Genomic DNA, 23,747 nt, shown 5'->3' with positions numbered 1-23,747 from the left:
CGTATCCATATAAAAGTACAGAGAGTACATTACTCCTAAACAATTGTAATTTCAACTTCTGAGAGAAGTATCTGCACCTCCAAATATTCTTCAGCTGAGAAAATAGTCAACCTGCATACGCTATGCGTAGCAAGACTTCTCTGTCACACATCCCATCTTGGGTAATTGTACTACCGAGGTAATTAAATTCTCTAAATCGAATCCCAGTTGCAATGGTTGTCATAGCTACGTTTGACATACTTTTCGTTATATTAATAATAATCTTCAGGCCCATAGGGGTAGCTTTTGCTGCTAATTCATTCAGATTACGTTGAATGTTGTCTTAGTAGTGAGCTATGAGAATAACATCGTCAGCGAAATCGGAGTCATGTATTTGACTCTCAGGGCTTAGTTGTATGCCTCCTCTGAAGTGGCAAGCTAAAAAAAACAAAATTAATAAGCGTTGCGAATAATATTGGAGATAGTAAACATCCTTGACTCAACAGGGAACTACTCTGACAGCCTATTTTCCTTCTGGACTGCACAAACCTGTGCAGCATACAGGGATTTAATCATATTCGCAATTTTTGGAGGCATTCCATACGCTAGGAGGCATTCCATATGCTTTCAAGAAGTCTATAAACATTAAAATAATCTGCACTTACTAATCGTTTGATTCCTCCAGCAGAACACGTGAGCTAAATATAAGGTGACAGCAAGAATGGTTTGGGTGGAAACCATTTGAACGGATTGAGCCCAAATTCTACTAACCTAATAGGGTCAAGCTGGAAACTTTAGCTTGGGAATTTTCTCGATCTTTGACGAACAATTGACTTTCTTTGCTAGTTAAAGTAGGATGCTCTATTTTCGTTTGATCGGTTTCAGTTAGTTTGATCTTCTATTGTACTTTGTTAGTCTAATCCAACGATTCCTAACCGATGGTTCAAAAGCCTTTCAGGGGTTATGATAGATTGCGCTTGACTAAGCAAGGCTTTTTTGAAAATTTCTCTTTCACTATGATGATATTCAATGCCTACGTTTATTATAAGAGTATAAATTCATCCGTTGCATTATAGTGTCCTTATATTGCTGGCGGTCTCTCTGGAAGGCCACTTAAGACCAAAGACTCCATGCAGAATACCTAACATTCTGAAGTGAAAACAAGTGTTTGTTTATGGCTGCTAATGCTTCATGATTTGAAGGTATAGTTTTACCCAATGGTTTTCAAAATAACTGGTGACTAAAGATGAGTTAGAAAGAAGACAAATCTTTATTTTACTCACTCACATAGGATATGATGGATAAAGTTTAAGCTTTCAGATGAGAGTTAACCAACTTGCGTCAGAACAAAGGGAACGCATTATTGCAATAAGTAAAATTAAACTATCGGGCAATATAGTAAACAAAAACAAAATTTACGCTAACAAATAATAGTACAAGAATAAGCGCCAGAACTCAGGGCTATTCAATGAAATATTTATGGAGTATAACCAAAATAAATGCTTCTAAATAGAAATCCATTGTTATCCCATCCCTGCTGTGGATTGAAATTGCGCTGTCTAGCCAAAGAGACAATTTTTATCAGATGCCATTATTAAAGCGAAATATTCAAATTTAAAATGGATGATTGTGAACTCGATATTTACAGTGATGTATCTGGCTTTCCCAATGTGACTAAGGTAATATGATAGCCAAAATAATGTGTACATACTAGACATGATGAAAAAAAACTGAAATTGTATTTCAGATGCTTTTGTTAACTTGGGAATTTGTTGAGTTTTGCCTAAGTTAATGACACTTCCAGGAATCGATGTAAGCTATAGACTAGCACACGTTAAGGTCCAGGAAGATGCTTTGAAGCTCTTTTGTCCATCATACTTGTAAAATTTCCAAAATTTATGATTTTCCTCATCTTGGAAAGTAAGCCTAGTTGAGTCAGGGTAGGATAGGCCTAGGTAAGGGAAACTTTCATAAATAGGCTAGCTCTATGCCTAGTTCCATAGCTTAAATTTGACTATATCTAAGAATGTTAGTAAGCTCATGAATATAAGCCTAGAATCAGGATATTGAGAAGTAAGCCTGTTAAAAAAAACAATTCTTACTTTGTAAAATGCAGAAATGTTCAAATATATAGCCCAAATTGTATATTTCCAATGTGTTTTCCATTTTTTTATTCCATCACTACTGGTTTAATTTACAGGTATGTAGGCTCTGACAAGAGGATTAGGTATAGGTATATAATCAGTCCATCACATAAAGAGACATATTCAGAAAACAATTCTTATGCCTACTTCATAATAGGTCATGTATAATAATCCTAGTTAATATATTTTTCTGCAGGAGAAATCTTTATCTTCACCTATTTCCTTTTTTCCATTTTTTCTAAGAAATTCATGATTTTTTTAGAATGTAGGCTATATAAAACAGAGTATATCCCTCATCCCCCCTTTGTGCAAATATATTCCCAGAATTGCATTCTGAATCTAAATATAACCTTCATCTGCATCAAAAATGAACTTTACCCCTACTTTCATGATATGCAAATATATACACTGATTTGGATATATTTAGTAGTAGGGCTAAAATAAGAAATTCTGTAGTCTCAATTAATTTGTGTTTTAATAGGCTATAGTCATGGCCACAATCAAGGAAGAAAGGGGGAAAGGTACTGGCTTACAACCCCCTCCCTGAAAAAAGATTCCAGATGTAACAAAAACACATACAAACAAATTTTACATACAACAAAAACCTTGATAATAACTAATCTTCTTTTATAATCCTTCTTCCTTAAACAAAATTCTGGATACAGTACCAGAGAAGGTTCTTCCAGTCCTCAAAGCTGGACCTGAACTCTGGTAATAGAATAGCCTTTAGTTGGTTACTTACATTTGTGTGAATTTTTCAACTGTCCCAAAATGAATTCCTATGGGATGACTTATAAATTTTAGAAGCAGACAAAAGTCAAAAGAACTCAAGTCAGTCAAATAAGGAGGATAAGAGCCCCAAGAATGACTTTATTAGCCAAAATTTGTTTGTTGAATTTGATGTGTGAAAAGGAGCATTATTGTGATGCAACACCCTGTTGTTCTTGATATTTAGTCTCTTTCAAATGACCCTTTGCTGAAGTTTATCAAAAACCTCATGGTAATAGTGTTGATTGACTGTCTGGTTCTGAGGTATACACTCTGTGAATGATTCTGACAATGCTGAAAGAAACAAATCAGGAGGAATTGGATTTTCAACTTATCATTGCTTTTTTTGTCCTTGGAGGGGTTGAAGTGTGCCACTCTATGCTCTGACTCTTGATTTTTGGGTTGTACTCAACCACCCAAGGCTAATCACTAGCAATAACTTGTTCTAGAAAAAAGGGTCATTTTCAATTGAATACAGCAGATCAAAGTATCTCTCCTTCCTCATATCTTTTCAGTCTTGCAAAAGGGTTTTTGGAAGCACTTCTGTGTATATTTTTTCCACCCTCTATTCTTTGGTCAAAGCCTGATGAAAAGTAATGTGAGTCTAATCCAACTCTCCCATGATCATTCTGATTGTTAACTGACAATCTGAACATGCAAGATAATGGGTTCTGTCAATATTTTCATTGTTTTTTGAAGTTGAAGGCAATCCACTTCATGGGTCATCTTCAAATGACTCTTCCTTCTAAAAGTGTCTTAACCACTTGTAAAAATTATAGTCTTTTATTTGAATAAGTACTAAAAACCCAGGTCACCTAGAATAGAAAAGTGAGTTAGAATGTTACATCCTTCCTCTTTTCCAAACTAAATAACTGGTACAAAACTTATAAAATTTGATCTTTTACATTAAACTAACTAAATAAAGGTTCTTCCATATGGCACTACACTTATAAGTTTACTGCTTATTCACAACTTATTTGTTGCTTAATACACATAGTTTAGGGAATTTCTCACATGTCAATTCTCTGTATTGGCTTCACAAGCTGGCCACTATGGGCTACATATGGGGAGTTTTGGGGTCCTTCTTGGGTTGAGCAAATGGTGCTTGGTGTTGGAAGGAGTGTGCAGAGCATTGAGCTATACTCAAGATTTATGGGTTGGGGAAGGGTTTTTATTGGTGTTACAGGTGGGAAGGGGGATATTGATGATGGACTTATAGGTGCTGGTGAAGTTTTGGCTTCAGGGCTGTCCTCCTCATGGTCAGCAAGGTCCATTGATTGAAGATGCTTGTTTAGTGTTTTTATGTGTTGCCTGTTGTGTTGGTAAGTTCCTCCCTTGGTTGTTTCAATTATGTATGATCTTGGGTTTGCATCTACTCTTTTAAAATTTCCAGCTTGCCAAAGTTTCCCACAAATTTGAGCTTGGTCTGGTTGGCTGATTTGCAAAGGTTTTAGTTCCTTTGACTGTTTGTCATGATATTTGCTTTGGCATGACTGTTATTTCATCTAATTTTGTGGAAATCATTTATGGTAAACAGTTTTTAGTATGAGAAGCTGTTTAGTGCAGGGAATGACTGACATCAAGTTTCTGCTTCTCAACAGTCGTGATGGGGATGCTAGACTGTCAACAAGGGTATTCCTGTACTCCTGCAATGCTAAGTTGAAGTCATGTCCTGCAATATCTGTTTTGATAAGCATATCTTTGGCTGTTTGCACTATTCTTTCTGCTAGTCCATTTGACTGAGGGAAGTTATGGGATGATGTGGTTTGAGAGATTTCCCAATTATCAATAAATTTTTGGAATAGTTTGGATGTGAACTGGGGGCTGTTGTCAATTATAAGGGTACAAGGGATTCTGTAGCACGCAAAATGCTTCATAAGACAGGATATTATGTGATGTGCATTTGCATTTTTGCCCAATCTATTGGCTTCAAAAAAGCAACTGTAATATTCAACAGTAATGATGTAGTATTTTCCATTCTTGTAAAATAGATTGCACCCAACCTTCTCTCATAGTAGATGAGGTATGCTATGTGGTATTAAGGGCTCTTTTTGGTTGGAATTTTGGATAATGGAGCATGCATGACAGTGTTTGATGAATTCTTCAGTATCTTTTGTCATTCCAGGCCAAAAAACGATTACATGGGCTTGTTGCAATCTCCTTTCATTATGATATTGTCTACATCTGTTAGTTCATGCCTGACATTCCAGAATAGGGCAAGCATTGCAAGGAGGTTTCTTCTGCAGGATGGCCAACCTTTTTGGATTGCTTGGGCAAGCTCAGCTAACTGTGGGTTGGATTTTGTCTCCCGTTTAAGTCTCTTGAGTCTGGCATTGATTATTGGTAGAAGAGATATGATAGAGTGAACATATGATTCCATTTCTTCTTCCATTTTCTTATCTTCTTTGGGGAGGTTTAGTTGCAACAGGGGCAAAATGCTATTATGAGATTATATGGTTGAATCCTTAGAAGCATCCTCTGCAGTCTTGGTGATGACTTGGATATTGGGCAACTTAAGACTACTTGCAGAAGTTTATGGTCAGAGACAACCTTGAATTCCTGACTGTAGAGATACTGGTGGAAATGTAAACAGCCAAAAAGGATGGCATCATCGTTCAAACAGTTATCATTCATCGTTCAAAGCAAAAGGACCTAGATGTGATTTATATTGCACTCTCAAAACCTGTTTCCTAAAAAAGCATATTGACCTATTGAACGAAATTTGATATGATCTGTTGGAATAATAAATTGCTAATGAACTTGATATTGAGTTAAATTGGATACGATCTTTGGATATGCAGGCTTAACTACCAGAGCTATTTTTAAGCGTTATAAGACTGATTGGACCGATTACAAGGTGATTGCCAAGCTCGCGTGGGCCTACATATTAAAGTTAAGTGCAGTTTTTATTTTTATTTTTGATAATACATTTCAATGGTTTAGTTCACAAAAGATGCTGTTGTTCTAGCAAAATTCAAAAACTATCCACTATGGCCATGTCAAGTGTTGGATATAATTCAGGCCAAGAACAAAAAAATATCCTATGTTGTATTTTGTTATGGAAGCCATGAAATCGTGACAACAACAGCCTCACAGCTTTCAGCCTTTGTTAACATTTCAAAGGAGGCCAAGAAGAAAAATGAATTAGGCGTTGCAAACGCTTTTGCCGAATAAGCTGATTTTCCTGATAAGCATCTTGAGATTAGTGGTTCTAGTTTACCAGATACATCGGCGAATTCAATAAATTCTGCCTTATCGGACTTGGACACGCTAAAATCCAATATCCGAAATGATATAGAAAAAGAAGTACGTGAAAAAGTTGGATTATCAAATAGTGCGGATATAATTGACTCTATTGTTTCTCAGATTCACGACTCTATACTAGTCCAGTATTCGACCAAGTTTGATGAGATTGAAAACAAACTACGGGCTCTCCAAAACGCAAACCTAGCCCTAGAAAACAGGATTGAACAGCTTGAAACCCGTCTTGATGATATGGAGCAGGAAAAGCGACAAAATCAGCTTGTATTTCATGGTGTTGAACAAAGTGGGGGTCTTCCCATCTCTGAGTGTATATTGAATGTGATTACGGATAAAATGCAAATTTCTGATTTTTCTTTGACTGCAATAGTTTCTGTATTTAAATTTCGAGCACATTTTACTGATTCGGACACCATTGTAAATGCAAAAAAGCGTCCTGCGCCTGTGTTGGTTGTGGTCAAGTCTGCTGAAACTGCAAGAAAAGTGTTTTCATGTAAGTCAAAACTTGCTCGGTTGGAAATATTTGTTACCGAGTACCTAACATCAAAAAAGCAACAGATTCTTGACTTGGCTAAAAGTAAGCTCGGAAACAGAAATGTTTGGTAAAACAACGGGACAATTTTTGGAAAAGATTCAGCAGGAGTGATCTGTAAAATTAGAACTATGGCTGAAGTGGTCCATTTGCCGAATCCGACCACATAATTTTGAGTTATGAAATTATGTTGTTGCACTACTTGTATGTTTGTTTTCCTCTTTGCATTTTATAGCCAAAATGTCAGTTTCTTTCATGTTTATCTCTTTCTTTTTCCTTCTTCTTTCTGCCTATCAGACTTTTTTTTTTTTTTTTTTTTTTTTTTTTTTTTTTTTATTAAATAGTCACCTTAAATAACAGATATGATGACGCTTTGAATGAATTTGAACAAAACCGGTTTATTCTTGGAAGCCAAGCTCGTGACACGCTTGCGGGGGATGATGATTGCATCAATAATTTTTTGCTGAATTGTTGCCCAAGTAATTATGTGAATCCAAATAATCTTTATGAGTATTCAAAACCTATGAGTGCAGATGAAAGAGCGATCGTGTTCTGGAATTGTCAAGGTCTAAGAACGGCATATTCTCCTCTATGTGAGATTTTAAGTTTACTAGATAAGAAATCGTATATTGTAGGCCTATGTGAGACATTTCTTTCTAGCAAGTCACTGCCCTGGGATTATTCTTTTCCGGGATATGTTTGCGAGCAAAGAGAACGGACAACCATGGAGCAGGGCGGTCTATGTATTTTGATAAATGATGGTACCCAATATTGGGTTAGGGATGACCTCTCCCTGTGGCTGGAAGGTAGGATCTAAACCCTTTTCATAGAAATAAAAAATGAAGGGGAAAAAAAATTGATTTTGGGGTTAATTTACAAAAATCCGTCAAGTGATATTAGTTTTTTTATTGATGAATTTGAATTGTTATTAGATAAAATTAACAATGAAAATAAAATAAATTTATGATGGGAGATTTTAATATTGATTTACTAAAAAAAAGCGAAAAGCTCAGATTTTGTTAATATGATGGTGTCACATGATAGTTTTCCTCTTGTAACTATTCCAACTCGGATTTCGCATCTTTCGGCCACCTTAGTTGATAATTTCTTCGTTAATGGTGGATTACTTGAAAGATCCCAAGCAGATGTGATTGTGTCCGACGGGTCGGATCACCTTGTTTTAATAAGTAAAATAAAGCTGAATCAGTCAAAGGAAAATAAACGATGTGCAAGGGCATCGTTTTACCGTGAAATGAAAAGTAAAAATCTAAACAGTTTTGCAAATAAGATGGATGAAACGAATTTTTCGTGTGTAATAGAGGAAAAGTGTCCAAATGCAGCATATGACCTCTTCAGTGAGATAGTGACTAATGTAATGAATGAAACATGTTCCTTACGGAGAATTAACCCTAATAGGAATTTTCCTAAGAAACCATGGATAACAAAAGCCATTCTAGTTTCAATAAAGAAGGAAAACCAACTTTATGTGAATTATTTAATGGATCGTTCAAATGATAATTTTATAAAATTCAAAAAAAGTTTCGGAATATTTAGATTCAGTAAAACGGAAAGCTCAGAAACTTCATTTCCCAAATGAATTTCATGAAAATCAAGGTAATATGAAAAATACATGGAAATAATAAATAAACTTTTGGGTAATTTTCACAGTAGGGAGGAGGTGAGAGCCATGGAGACGACGGAAGGTCGTCTTACTGATTCTCAACACATAGCGGAATTTTTGTGTCATTATTTTGCAAATGAAGGAAAAAGACTTTGCGATCAAGCGCGGGCTAGCTTATGCACATCTGTGAGTTTTGGATCTGTTATTGAAAGACAGCCTGCAAGTGAGAATTCCTTTGAATTTGCAAGATGTTTGGAACTGGAAGTGGCACAATTCCTGGATGCAATGAAATCGAGTTCTAGTGGGATGGATGAGTTTTCACTGAAACTCATAAAAGCCGCAAAAACGAGTGTCTTACCTGTCTTGACGCACCTCATCAACCTTTCTCTGGATCATGGAGTCTTCCCGAAAGCACTAAAAATTGCAAGAGTGGTTCCTCTTCATAAAGGAAGGAAAAAAGATGACCCATCGAATCGAAGACCTATATCTATTCTTCCATTTTTCTCTAAGTTATATGAGAAAGTTGTACATGCACAGTTAAGTTATTATATTGAAAAGAAAAAAATTCTAATGGAAAACCAATTTGGGTTCAGAAAAGGGTTATCTACAGATATGGCAGTTCTGAAATTGGTTGATTGGATTAATGATTCATTTGAAGCTGGTCTTATACCTGCAGCTGTGTTTTTGGATATGAGAAAAGCGTTCGATATGGTGGACCACTCAGGGCTTATTCAAGTTCTTGCCTCGATTGGGGTGAGGGGTTCAAGCCTTGAGTGGTTTTCATCATATATACATGACCGGTATCAGATAGTACAGAATGGATCACTTTTATCTTCAAAAAAGAAAATAGAGTGCGGGGTCCCACAAGGGTCAATCCTGGGACCCCTCCTTTTCATCATTTTTATTGATTGAATGAAGCATTACCTGTCGGAGGCTAATGTCATCCTATTTGCAGATGACGCTTTGCTCTTTCTAGCTGCGCCTTGGCTTGATGTTTTGTATAATAAAATTCATAATGCTGTCTCTGAATTTCTAAATTTTTCTCAACAAAATTTGTTAACCCTAAACTTTTCTAAAACTCTTTTCATGATATTCTCAAGACTTTCGTCAAGTGTTGGCAATGATCAAATCATGGTTCGAGGAAATGTGATAAAAAGAGTAGCAACAACAAAATATTTGGGGTTTTTAATTGATGAAAACCTGTCGTGGAAAAACCATTCAAATGCTATAGCTGAAAAATTAAGCAGAGGTCTTGGGGTGATGCAAAGAATTAAAAATCTAGTCCCAAAAAAGATTCTAAAAATGATTTATTTTTCTATATTTTATCCATATATTAGCTACGGATGCTCTATATGGGCAAGTAATTTTGTAACATGTTTCAAAAGGGTACAAAAACTTCAGAATAGAGCTGTAAAATTATTATCGGAATTTTATGATTCTGATGATGTTCCTGATCATGAGCATTTTAAAAAGAATAAGTTAATGGATGTATCTCAAATTCGTGATAACCAAGTTGCGATTTTCTCGTATAAATATTTGAATCACCTGCTCACCCCTGCTTTTGAAAATCTTTTTCCTTGTAATAGAGACCATCATGATCATAATACAAGAAAAGCTGATAACTTAACTCATGAGTTTAGGAGTACTACTCGGGCATCTTTTGTGATTCGCCATTATGGTCCCCATGTTTGGAATATTTTGCCCAAGGGTGTGAAAAATGTGCCTAGTCTTCTGGCTTTCAAGTCACGGGTAAAGAAGTTTCTTTTATCTCGTGAATAATTTTGATGTAAGCCCTGTTCCAGGTTGTCATTCTATTCAAGGCATTTCCCTGATTTACTTGCTGTTAATTTCTGTTAATTTTTTATCTGTCTTCTTCTTGTCTTTTTCCTCTTTCTCTTTTTCTCCTTTCTTCCTTCATCAGTTGAGTTTCTTTTGTATTGAGTAGCGTGATATGAATGTGTTTTTAATTAGCTGAGGGTGATAACCTTGCTTGCCTTTACAAACTTATTGCCTTTCTTAGCAGGCGAATGGCGAATAGTGTTTGTTTTCTTTTCTGAATAAATGTATACCTATAAAGTTCCTTCTCTATTTGCAAGTAGTTCTGCTTGGTGGAGTTTAGCAGAACGTGATGCAAAGAAGATTGGCTTTCCATTTTGGCTGAGGTTGGCACCAAGGTCAAACTTTGAAGTGCTGACTTGTAGCTCTACATTGTCTGCTGTTGGATCAAAGAATGCTAATGAGCTGCAAATGGATTCCTTGATATTAGTGAATGATGCATCATGCTATTGTTCCCACTTAAATTGTTGCTGTTTTCCTAGGACACGGAGTGGCTCATTTACTGATGATAGATTGGGTATATACTTTGCATGGTAGTTCATCATTCCTAATATTGTCTGGAGTTCATCTATTGTAGAAGAGGCTCACATATCATGCAGTGCTCAGACCTTTTGTGGGTCTGGGTGGATCCTGTTTTCTGATATCATGTGCCCAAAATATGGTATGCTATTGCACTTGAATATGCATTTTTGGGGGTTTAGTTTGACTCCTTTTTATGGGCTCTTATGAGAGTACTTTGAACATTTGCATTAAGTTTCTCAGTGGTTTTTCCTGAGATGATAATGTGGTCAGTAATGCATTATTATAATAATGCATTGTTATAGGCATTCTTGTGATTCTTATCAAAAGCATTCTTATCAATAATGCATTGGCATTCTTTTGAACTTATAATGGCCATATTGTGTATTGAAGGTTGTCAGCCGAGATGATTCTTTGTCTAGGACTGAGACCAATAACAATTTCAAGCGTCTAGTTTTGTGAAGAACTTTGCCCCAATGTGTCTAAGGATGGCTTCATTGAATGTGTTTCATGGGGTAATGTGGCCTTTTGATAGCCTTGTTTAGGTCATATGGGTCAATGCACACTCACAGGCTTTGTCAGGCTTTTCAATTACAACCATGGCGTTTACCCAATCTATGGGTGGAGTACCTTTTTGGTTTTTCTAAGCTCTTCCATCCTGTTTATTTCCTCTTTGAATTTACCTTGGAGGGAAACAGGGATATGTCTAGCAGGTACAGCTTTGGTTTCAGCTCCTTCTTTAAGTGTAATGTGGCATACTCCTTTGAGCTCTCCAATACAATAAGTCTTGGAATTCTTCTGCAAATAGGTCTGGTTTCAGGACTTTTGAATTTTCTACTGTCAGGATAAGCTTGATGAGTTTAAGCTTGCGACTGGATTCAAAGCCTAGGATTGGTATGGGGGCATCTCACTACGAAAAAGGGTTGTGTGTTGTTGCATCCGTTTGTGTATGCTCATTTAAGATTATATATTCCAAGTATAGGGATTTCTGACTTCCAAAGCTGGTAAGCATCTGTAGTGTCTTGTTAATTCATGGTCTTCGTTTGAGAATATGAGAATATTGGAAAATCTTTCAGGTATGATATTAGCTTGAGCACCAGTATCGATTTTGAAGGTGACATTGCTTTGTTCATTGATCAAGATCTTTACATACAGCTAGTCATCACCTTTGTCCATATTTATAATATCAGTAAATAGCTCATCACTACTGTCATTCTTGTGATTTTGCTGTTGTTAGTTTATAAAGTTTACTGATTTTTTAGTGCTTTTGCAAACCTTTGCAAAATGATTTGGTTTGTCACAGTTGCTGCATATCTTTCCTTTGGCTGGGCAATTGTGAGAGGCTGAATTCTCCACCACAGCATTGTGTGCTTGACGTGGAATAATTTATTTTCTTTGATTTTTTTGACAATGTCAATCTCCTGCTTCATGTATGTTTCTTAATATGGTTGGCTTCCACTTGGATTGGATTGTGACATTATTTTGAACTGCACCAGGGTTTCTACGTGTGTTTGAGCAATGGTAACTGCTTGTGACAAGGTAAGGTTGGAACCTGCTTGGAAGAGTTTTTCTGTGACTTTTGCTGATGAGATTCCACATACGACTCTGTCCCCTATCATTTCCTCAGTAATAGCTGTTGTAGAATAGGTGCATTTTCGAGCCAGAATCTCCTAATCGGTTATGTATTGCTCAACTGATTATGAAAAAGGTACCAAATTTGTAAGAAGGCGCACTGGACTTTTTCAATTTTTTCACTCAGGGGGCCTTCAAACATCAGAGTTGCATGGTTTTTAAATCTTGTCCATGCTCCTTTAAGATTGTCACTTATCTAACCATTGTTGGGTAGATAACACTGATTTTCATTCTTCTTTAAGAGGCTTCTGACACCATGCAAAAATTATGATCTTTTATTCAAATAAGTATTAAAAACCCCACTCACCTAGAATAGAAAAGTGAGTTAGGATGTTACACACTAAAAACCCTGTGCTCAGAATAATATCTCTGTAGGTTTATTCAAGTTTAGACAGTTTTCATTGTACTGTGCCTAAAACAAAATCTGATACCACAGTGTTCTTCACAAATTGATGGCATTCAGTTTTAGTTTACAATAGGAAAACTGTAAAAAAAAAATCGCCCAAGCAAGCAAATGACTAGTGCAAATTCAAACCATAATGAAGTCAGGTCACAATTTCACCTGCCACCTATCCAAGTGCCATGCCTCCAGTGTTGCCATTTATATTTTTTATTCTCTTTAGCATTATGAAGATGAAATAGTAAAGCTACAAAACGAAAATGCAGCTTTGAAACTGAAAATCAAGAAGCTAGAAGAAAGTGTCCAAACATTGTCAACAGCAGTTGCAGAAATTCAAAGGCTTAAATCTCAGCTGTCAGAATGTCAAAAAAGGTATGTTTCTGTTTTAACTCCTTAGCAGTGCTGTGACAAGTATTTCAAATTTGTACTTAAGTATAAAGTATTAAGTACTTCCAATTTCTGTACTTCAGTATCAGGTATTAAGTACCAGATCACAATTGTACTTAAGTAATGCTTGAGTTTTAAGTACAGAACTTGTACTTAAGTAGTACTTCAATTACTACTTAAATACAACTCTACTAGCACCATTTCTAGCTCAGTCATATCTAGTCATATAATGGAAATAAAATAAAATCATATAATAAAGGCATTATGCAGTTTAAACAAATGATTAAACACCACAAAAGACAGTAGTTGTCTGCTTCTTTGAGCGTTAGTTAGTTTTAATAGTAACAGTGCCACCTGCATTTACTTGATGAAAGTCATCCAACAGTCTACCAAAGTAACTAACTATGAGATTCAATTGCCTAAAAAAGATTGCGGTTCAAAAGATTGCCTATCGCAAATCTCTTAAAGAGGCAATTGAGATAAAAAATAAAACATATAAATACAAATTTGGTCATAAATGGAGACACGAGAGATATTTCCTTAAGCCTAATTTATAACAATTTAATATTAAAAGACTCTATGAATATTTAAGGCTAAAGTAATAGTTATAGAATTATAAGTTATAATAGAATTATAATTATAAATAAATTATTATAGAATTATTAATCTATAGCTTGTTTACCCTGAAACACTTATCAGTCACACATTTCACTATTGTAATTACGTTTTCGCCCCATATTCCCTCTATAATTGTCGATGCAATCAGATTTTTGTATACCAATAAAATCTTATGTTGTATGACATTGTTGAGAATCACCTGAAAATCGTGAAGATAAACTACCAAGCTAAGATTTTGATTGGGTATGGAGGCTCCTCCCACTGATAGCTTTTACCATATAAATAAATGAAATGAATCGTTCAGTATTATTAATCACATTATAATATCAACTAGATCTACGTTGCATAGGCAACGTGAGGACTTGCGGCAACGTTCATTCGGCTTTGCCGAGCAAGGTGTTGCGCTTTGCTTTTGTTTCCTCGCTTCAATTAAACACTGAAGTTGTTAATCTGTAAGGATTTTAAAATAAATACTAGGTACACCAACTCGCAAAAGTTGGAAACCCCTCATTGCCGAAGATGATTATGAGCGAACAGTCAACTGTTGGTTAAAACTCCCCTATATATCTCAGAATTGGTATGAGTCTATTTTTGGTTTCAGTGTATACCTTACTACTGAAGTTGTCAAGCCCTTTAAACTTTCAAACTGGTATATCTTGTGAAGGAATGTTTCTACCAAAAAATGGATGACACTTTGATCAGGTCATCAAGACCTATCGGCTGCCGTTGAAAAAAAATCTATCTGTCTTAGTTCAGAAGTTGACTTTTTTGCCATAGGCCAAGTTTTAACGTCATCACTTAGAACAGAGCAAAGGATAAACACTAATCTCTTTAGCTATGAGAGAAATTTTAAAGTTTAAGAGGCACATCTGATACCATTTCTCTACCACAATCCCAAGTGCGAAACACCGAATGATAAACTCAACTGAAATCACGAACAGAAATGGGTAGGAACAATAGATGGCAGCACTTTCGGACCCGTGGGAAAATGCCACTTTTTTGTTTCTGTAAATTTTCTATTTATTACTGAAAGAAGATATATTGGCTATGGGGGCAGGTAACCGCGGCATATATTTACCACTTATAGATTTTAGTTGATCTTCAATTTGAAACCGGTGCCTGCCTGCTTGCCTGCTAGAATGGAGCTTTCCATTCGAAAACAGAAATATGGTTTGATAAAACGAAAGCTTGACTCCATAACTGCAGATATTTCTCTCTGACTTAGGCTATAAAACTCCACTTTATTTCACACCCTATAGGCTCTGGCTTATGGACAAGCAAAAACCATCCTTTTTGGCCCCAGGCAACAGTTCTAAGAAGCTTTCCAAAATGCAAAGTCATATTCATCAATCCGACCTAAGGTCCATACTTTCCGTAAAAACCACAGAGGTTAGACCCCTACCACTTTCTAGGAATAAGCTGGAATCGGGGTTCCTGGAAAAAAAAAGTTGCTCTCGCAACACAATTATGGAGATTATGGTTCAGAAGTAAATAAATAAAGCAAACAAAAATAGGGTATTTTTCGAACTAAAAATATTTTTTCCTTGATTTCCTGATCTTTTTTTTTCTTTTAGTCATGACGAGTTGATTGTTCGAAGAGCAGCTGTTTTGGATAGACGCATTGCTAACGATGCCTTGAAAAGGCTTAAAGCCTATCGACCTTCATGTACTCACGATTTTGAAATAATGGACTCAAAAATAGGGAAGATTATACGAATGAATGAGGTACGGACAATCTTATTATCAAATATATATATATATATATATATATATATATATATATATATATATATATATATATATATATATATATATATATATATATATATATATGTATATATATTTGTAGACAACCAAATAGTTTGTTATGTATGTACAAGCTATCAGTTCACTTGAGCTCTTTGATGTTTGTCAGTGTACATCATTTCTCCAAATGGGAAGCTGCACTTCGGTTTGTATTGGTTTTGATTCGCCAAACAACACCTTGATTCCATTGGCTACTTTATAGGGCAAAGGCTTAAGGTGCGTTTTTTGTTCTCGTTATGGACACATTAATAAATATATTTGCAACTAAAAGGAACTTTTTTAGGGTATAACGAGCCATCTCGCCTCGCAGAAAAGTCATCTGATATCCCTGCTCTCTAGTATCCATACTGTTAAAATAGTGCTTCCCGTTTAAGCTAATTTTGTGCTAATATTATTATGTCTTTGGCATTTGTGCAAACATTACCGATTTGGGGGATGAGTTTGAAACGCAAAAAATTTCATTTTTGGCCGTAATTTTCTGTGAGCGATTTTCAATCTTAGGAAAAGGATTTGCAATCCCTTTCCTCATAAATCTAGCTGTGGGTCTTAGGTGTTAAAACCTGTGCACTAGTCTCCCCATTGCACTTTCCTCCTCGTTGCTTAAAATGGATTATCCCAGAAAATGGGAGGGTGCTCTTTTGACCGCACATTAAACGCTCTTGTGGCCCTTTTGAGGACCATCACTTTTAACGGCAGTCAACCATCATTTCTGCCTCAGTGCTCACTATGGCAATTAGACTAAAGATCACATTTAATCGATACTGTACATAGCTCCAGAAATTTTTTTTCATAAGTGGCTGGATGGGTGCAATTTATGCAGCCCAATGGCACGAACCACAAATTATTCAAGTAGCACAGTTTAGGTCGGCCTACAGTTTAGGAGGAAGTTTGAAATGACCTTAATTGCTGAAATTATAGTCAGCGGTTAATTGGCCTTGTTTTAAAGTAAAATGGATTACTAAGAAACAATCAGAAACAATTCCCCTCTGAATTAACTCTTCAAAATGGGTACTTGGTATCCCTCGTATTTGGTACTTGGATCCTAGATGGTATTTTGTATCCTTTTCACTCTGTATAGTCTACATAAAACGGTACTTTCGCGATACCATGTAATGGCAATCATACCTACACGAAGACACACAACGAATTTTAATCCTTTGAATGTTGGGAAGTGTATCAATTATATTTATACCAATGTTTTACTATGCAATAACCAGTCAACCTTAATTCTTTTCGTAAGCGGATATGCGCTCAGTAGTATCCACTTGGTTAGCATTGGTCATTGGCCCGAAACTGGGTGTTTTTTACTGAGCACCTTAATTTTTTTTTTACCGAGATTTTTTGCAATTGCTACTCTAACGCTTACACACCGGGCGATAAACATTCCACCGACGCGACACCATTTGATCAGAGATCAGACCTAACAATTAATTTTAATTAACAGTTAATATTAATCAGTGATTGAACAATGAGAAAAATCCTTATATTTTGGCTGGGATACAAAAGACAACTGGCAATATTGACCATCCGGTCTATCCTGTTTTCGTCCAATCGGGAAAAATGTATCGCAAAAAATGCCTCATGCAACACTGACTCCAAATATGTTTTTTATCGAGAATGAAGGCATTCACTGTTAGCACTTTTTAGCACAATATTTGTATAAATAAAAAAAGTGGCACACATTTTTAAAATAAACTGTCTGCTGTAAATTTTATTTTTGACTATATTTTTAATATTAATAAAAGGTACATATTTTTCATCTACTTAATCCCATGCATGAATTATCCTAAATGAAATCAGGCTGAGCATATGTGGGGGTCGCCTATATTGTTCTCCAAGAATTAAAATAGTTGGTTCTGATAGAAATACGCTTGATATTTATGGCACTCATTTGGGATAATTTATTTGCATAAAAGAGCCCTTCTCTCGCTCAATTCCCAAGCAAGAATCTTTGTTTTAGATCCACAGAGAAATAGAGGGACTACCCGTAAAAAACTTGTGACTCAAAAACTTTTATTTTTTTTTTATGATTTAGAATATTCACACTAGAGATATAAAAACAACTTACATTTGAAGAAGCGGAGTCATTTGTCTCTCCAGAAATAAGAAATAATATTATTGGCAAAAATACATCACAAGTGTAAGCCACTTAGAATAAAGCACATTTTCTACTGGGCAATTATAGGAAAGTAATCTCTCTTATTCTCTTTTGGCCTTTCATATTCAAGAAGTAACTATTGTATGGTTCGTGCATAACATTGGAAAGATATCTTTTTCCAGAAAAGAATACTAAATTTCTTATATATTTCTTGAGAAAATTAATTAAAATCATGCAATACCTTAAAGGCTCGTCTTATCTGAATAAAAAGCATAAAACTAAAAGCCAGTGCCTACTTTTCCAGAAATCTTAGAAAAACATTTGACTTCCCCCGTTTTGTACCGGAAATAAATATATTCAGTTTTAATGAAATTTAATTTATCAGAAAGTGTGAAATTTGTCGTTTCGATTAAAAGAAGTAGGTTTACTTTTTAAAGTTCAGGGAAGGGAAACCCCAAAAACATTCTAGCATACTTGCTTGAAAAACTCTAAAAATTCGTTTAAATGAATTATCATCCGAATAATTTTGCCGCTTTGGGAATTCCCTGTGGCCTTATTCCCATTCATTGACAATCAAGGGAAGTAAAATCTAATTGTCTTTCTGTCGGAATTCACGGTCTAACCACAAATTCTTGACAGCTTTAGATTACAGCTAGTCCTCTCGGAGAATTTGCTAATGGTCCTTTTGTCTTTGAGACGGTTCGCTGACACTGGGATTCGCAAAATAACTTTTAATGGAATCGTATCGCCTTAATGCTTATTATAATTGATTTTAAAAAAATTATATCTAATACTTGTATTTCAGGCAAGTTTCACCATTGTTTCTTCAAATGTGGCATACTCTTGCATTACAAGACAAATCTCCCCTATCAGAGAGATTCAAGATCAGTCAAAATCAACTAGCCGATTAGATCAAACAGCAGTAGAAAAAGTTATTTCAAAGGAAACTGATCAAAGCAAAGAATCACAGTCGTCTTCTGTGAAGCCTCCAAATTATGATCAACTTGTCAGACTGGAATTTGCTTCAACTGCTGACAAGTTTATAAGTAGTCTAAAGCAAAAATCTAAAGGAGTGAAGGATCCTCGTAATTCAAAATACACTAAGATCCATCAGAAAACTCCAGAAAAAGAAGTGAATATTCAAACAGACTTAAGCCAGCAGATTCCTAGCCAATTGTCTCCAGATCAAAATCAGGTAATGGATATGACTAGAGATGTATCTAAAAAACGTATCGACAAAGGTGTTAGCAGTTCGAAAAACAGTGGAATCCATCAGAAATCAACGAAAAAAACAAAAAATGTTGAAACAGATTTAGGCCATGCTTCGGAAGAAGCTCTTATCTCAGGTTCTTTGTCTCCAGGCCAAAATCGGGTGTTTGATGTGACTGAATCTTCAACAAGTGTTACAAATGTTGTTGCTGAGAAGGATAGTCAAGTAGCACTAAGTTCAATTGCCTCTGAAAAATTGGACGGGTCCTTTGGCGATATTGTTGATTCTAGACTAACCGGGCCAGACTTTGAAGATAGTGATGTGCGCCAACTGTATTTAGATTATTCCTTACAGAAAGATAAAGATAAATATACCTCTGAAAGTGAAGGTGAAATTGTTAATGATACTTGCCACTCTTTGAATCCTATTACTAGTAATTCTTTGGGAAAAAGCAGAAGGAAGAGCTTTGAAAGAACTGATCAGCTACGTGTAAACCATAATAAAAGGCCAGAAAAAAAAGAATTTAAGAGCCAATCTCAACGCAATGGGCATCCAGAGCTAGGATCAAAAATGTCTCGCGTTTATCAAAAAAGTAAAGGCGGGGACTCTAAAGCTACTCGAAGTGATAGACAAGAAGATTCATTATTGAAAAAGCGAAGAAGAAGTCGAAGTCCATATTACAGTCCTAAAAGTAGGTCACGTGATCGGTTTTATGAAAACAGACGAAATGAACGCTTTGATAATGACGATGGTAGAGGTCTTTCCAAGGTAGAATCGCACCATAGAAATAAAGGTAATCGGAGTAGAGATAGAGGAGGGTCTCACCATGGTGAAAAACACCGATTTAATATTGAAAGATCTCAAGAGGTTGACTATCGCTACTCCAATAAATCCAGTTCTAAATCTGCACGTTTAAATGAGAGACATAGTTTAGACTGGTCTTCCGATCATTGGTCACCGCCGAGACAAAGACCTGTTGATCCCAGGGACATTGCAACTACCCCTGCAAGTAGACACAGTCGATTACAGCCTAAAGAGAAATTACCGTCGCGGGTGCCCAGAGAGGGTTTGGAAACTAAAATAGACTCTAGGCATGGGAAATCTCATGATGAAAGGCAACATTATAGAAAAAATGGGTCATATATGCAGAGCCAACGATCCGAATCTGAATATCAGGACAGGGAAAGTCGGAAAAGACCAAGGGAGTGGAAAGAGAGTCATCGCTCCTCTGTCGATGACGAGAAAAGACGGAAAAGACCAAGAGAGTGGAAAGAGGGTTATCATTCCTCTGTCGATGACGAGACGTGCGATTTCAAGCGTTCAAAGCAATTAGGAGAGGAATTTTTAAATGAATGTGAGTCTGAGAGGTCCGTTTCTCCACAATTTTCTCAAGAAGAGCCTACTTCACCCTCTGTTATGGCCAGTTCGCCAGAGTTGTATCTTTCACCGTGACTAAATCTAAATTTTCTGACAGAGAAATTAGAATATAGTATACAAGATTTAAAGTATTCAAAATGGCTACTAAAAGAAGTTTGAATAGGCTATATTTCGCTATGAGTAAGTATCTCCAGTATATTCTGATTTACCCCCTATCATGGGTACTCCTAGCACACCGTGACTGAAACAAAAATATATATTAAGGAGATTTAAATATTTCAAAGGAATTAATAGGAAAATGTATTTAACATGGAGCATTAGAGGGCTTTTTTAATACAATTTTGTCCAGTAGAATGTGACCTACGGTACCCTCTAGTTTAGGTAGTCTCCAACAGTTTGATGTACATATGTAACATAGCAATTATGTGAATAAGAATGATATGAGTTTATAACCACTTGATGCGTAATAAAGACAACCACTTGGATTCTTGTTTTTCCTTCTAAAGGCTTCCATTTATCGCTGTTCTTTCAACTTTCTCGATGTTTTCTTCTACCTCTTAATATAATAATTGTTATCACACTGATTAAGTACTCTCTTAAACGTGACATGGGAGGGGTCTGTCACCCCACTCAATTCTAAATATTCAAGTTTAAGATGAATTTTTGAATAACAATGTTTCGAAAAAAAACATCCCTACATTAACTAAGGCAAACGAAACTTTGAAAATAGTTATCTATAGTAATTTGTATTTGTATGGGCTGCAACGAATGAGCTGCAGTGCCGATCTTTAAGAACGAATGCGCTGGCCGGTGGTGTTTCTCCATCCGAAACTGGGGTATTGTATCAATAGCCTTTTGATTGTTCTGAATTCATTGATTGTTCCACAATTGTCACTGGAAGTATTTTTTCCCTCTAGCAGAAAATAATTATAACTGTTTACAAGAGAAAAAAGCCTGTTTAGTTTCTGTTGATTGAAAATTAGTTTCATTACCCGATTACCTCAGGTTAAAAGGATCGACAGAAATGGCAATGCCGTTAACCTGGTTGGCAGCTTTAACGAGACCTACCGTTAACCTGTAAACCGTTAACCTGGTTGGCAGCTTTAAGCTCAAACGAGACCTACATTGGTAGGGTAAACACGGGGAAAAAAGCACAAAGGATGGGGGAAAGGTTTCCTGGTGGTGTGGGAAGACGTAAAATTGGGAGTGATTGGCCCTGAAAAAGATTCAGTTTTGAACCTGCTTCTGCTACTGGTGAAATATGATCAAAATAAAACGATTTGTCAATACAAGCTAAAACAGGATAAAGGTCAACATGATCGAAACTGCACTTATCGGACCTACAAACACCTAAAATGAAATTAGGACAAATATGTAAAAACTTGCATTACTTACGAAACTTACAGAGACCATGATTAATATGGTTACAAGCTATATTTTGTTTCTGCTTTTTCTTCCGTTTCTTTTCATTTCATTTTTCACAAGCTTCTGAAAAATAATTACTATGTCATCATCCGGTATTACTAATAACCTGGTTTGAAACTAGTTCGACTGCAATTGACCTCTCAAATGAATTAGAAAAGGTCAGATTACCATTTTCTTTCTTTTTTTCCATTCTCTTGATTTACTCTTTTATTTTTTGGATTTTTCTTGCTTAGCTGAAAGGAAGAGGAAAGGTCGAATATATTGAAGATATCCAGTTGGGGAGGAATATCATTGTTTTGTATCGCAAACATGGGGTCAGAAATTATGGTTGAAATGTGCCTTAATGTCTCTTCTAGTCTGTCTTTTAAAAGGAATCCGCTCTTATGCTGTTGCTTGATGAGACTCTACTTTTGAAAATTTCCAGAAATTAATGGCGGTTATCTACCTCTCTTTTAATTTGAAGAATGATAATACCACTGTCCAGGTAATGCGAATACATTTCAGTCTATTATATTTAAAAAAGATAATAGTCTTTCAAGTGAACGTAGAGTGCGACAATAAACTATGTACAACAAATATAGCCAATTCTTAATTGCAAATGTATTTACTTCTAGTTTTTCAAATTATTTGAAGTGAGCATCTTGTTAATTTCAGCAAATTTGTATCAATAAACCCTTTTATTCTTGAGGCGTTGTGAAAAAACGCTTTTTTTCACTGCAGTCCATTGGGGTTTCTATATACAACTACCTTATCCATTTGCTTTGCTGGAATCTCAAAAAAAGAAATCCTTCACCCCCCCCCCAAAAAAAAAAAAACATCACCCGTGGTAAACCCCCTCGGAAAACTCCCCCATTGAGAATTTTCCACGCATGTAAACTAAAGATAGTATTTACTTATTTCAATAAAGTATTAAGAGGACCTTGGGAAATTTTTAACAAAATTCCATAAAACACCTAAGTTACTTAGTAGGGTGTGATATTGGGAAACACAATAGCAGTTACACAAAATAAGTAACTTAGAAAAGAAAATATCAACGACATAAAAAACTCAATTCTTTATCAAACACTCAATATTTGCCATCCACTACATTGAACAGATGGAGAGAAATAGAATAAAACTTTCTAGGCATGTTGATAAAAATGATATAAAGGTAAAAATCCTCTGCAGTCGTACTGGTGCACAGGGCGTCGAATTGACGTTTCAGCTACAAGATATTTTTTGAAGGAACAGGTAGCAAACCTATCACTCAACCTTGCTAAAGCGTAGGCATGTTGAGTTGGATGCAAAATTAAATCAAGAGACACTATTTGTATCCAGGTTGCAAAAGGGCGTATCTGTAATATGTCAGGAATGACTAAGGGTAATAGGCTGAAAATCTCACATCAACTGATGAGGAGGATGTTGAATTAAACCAAGACACTATATGCATCCAGGTTGTCAAAAGGGCGTGTCTACGATATCTCAAAAAAATCTAGGACTATCAAGTTGTGACTTTCATAGATTGCTGTAGAGATGTAGAACTACTGTTAATCAAAATGCACCCAGGTTGCCAAAAGGTGCATCTGCAACATATACAGAACGGCTAAGAGCATTATTCTGAAGCTTTTAGGGAATGTTGATGGGGATGTTTATCTAAATGAAAATACACTGTGTGTATTCATGTTTACAAAAGGATGTATCAATAATATCTTAAGAACAACTAAGGATATCAAGTTGAAACTTTGAATGATTGTTGAGGGGGGTATTAAACTAAATTAAAACACACAATCTGCATCAAGCTTGTCAATAGAGTGTATGTGCAATATCTCAGGGGCGGCTAATGGTATTAAGCTGAAATTATCAGGGCATGTTGAGGGGGATATTAACCTAAAATAAAAGATATTGTACATCTAACTTGTCAAAAGGGCATTACTTCAATATCTCAGGAACGGTCAAGGATATTAAGTTGAGACTTTTAGGGGAAGTTAAAAACCAAAAAGGGCTTTTTAAGGGCGCTAAATTTTTGGAAGAAAAATGTCTTTAAATTGATTATTAATCTGGTTGCATCATTCTTGGCGGCTTATTTCTGTTTTTCTTTTCCAAAGAATATATTAGGAGCCTTTTTAATATATGAGCTAAAAATACAGTTATCTTG

The 23,747-nt window shown here is 35.7% G+C and overlaps 1 protein-coding gene across 1 annotated transcript; it reads left to right on the top strand.

Moving 5' to 3' along the window:
- Positions 1 to 1,499: 1,499 nt before the first annotated feature.
- LOC136037964 (uncharacterized) lies at positions 1,500 to 20,675 on the top strand. Its single transcript, XM_065720851.1, has 4 exons — positions 1,500 to 1,658; positions 12,916 to 13,064; positions 15,272 to 15,422; positions 18,407 to 20,675. The coding sequence occupies exons 1-4, from the start codon at positions 1,599 to 1,601 to the stop codon at positions 20,261 to 20,263; spliced, it is 2,217 nt and encodes a 738-aa protein (XP_065576923.1). The 5' UTR covers positions 1,500 to 1,598; the 3' UTR covers positions 20,264 to 20,675.
- Positions 20,676 to 23,747: the final 3,072 nt, after the last annotated feature.

The sequence above is a fragment of the Artemia franciscana genome, chromosome 2, assembly GCF_032884065.1.
Source record: "Artemia franciscana chromosome 2, ASM3288406v1, whole genome shotgun sequence".
NCBI classification, from domain to species: domain Eukaryota; kingdom Metazoa; phylum Arthropoda; class Branchiopoda; order Anostraca; family Artemiidae; genus Artemia; species Artemia franciscana.
Note: the sequence above shows the minus strand (reverse complement) of the source record. Positions and strands in the feature narration are given on the sequence as shown.

Bases quoted from the DNA above. Each gene is read 5' to 3' on its own strand.
- LOC136037964 (XM_065720851.1), top strand. From the start codon at position 1,599: ATGGATGATTGTGAACTCGATATTTACAGTGATGTATCTGGCTTTCCC. The intron at 1,659-12,915 runs GTAATATGATAG...TATTCTCTTTAG, and splicing joins GCTTTCCCAATGTGACTAAG to CATTATGAAGATGAAATAGT. The intron at 15,423-18,406 runs GTACGGACAATC...CTTGTATTTCAG, and splicing joins AGATTATACGAATGAATGAG to GCAAGTTTCACCATTGTTTC.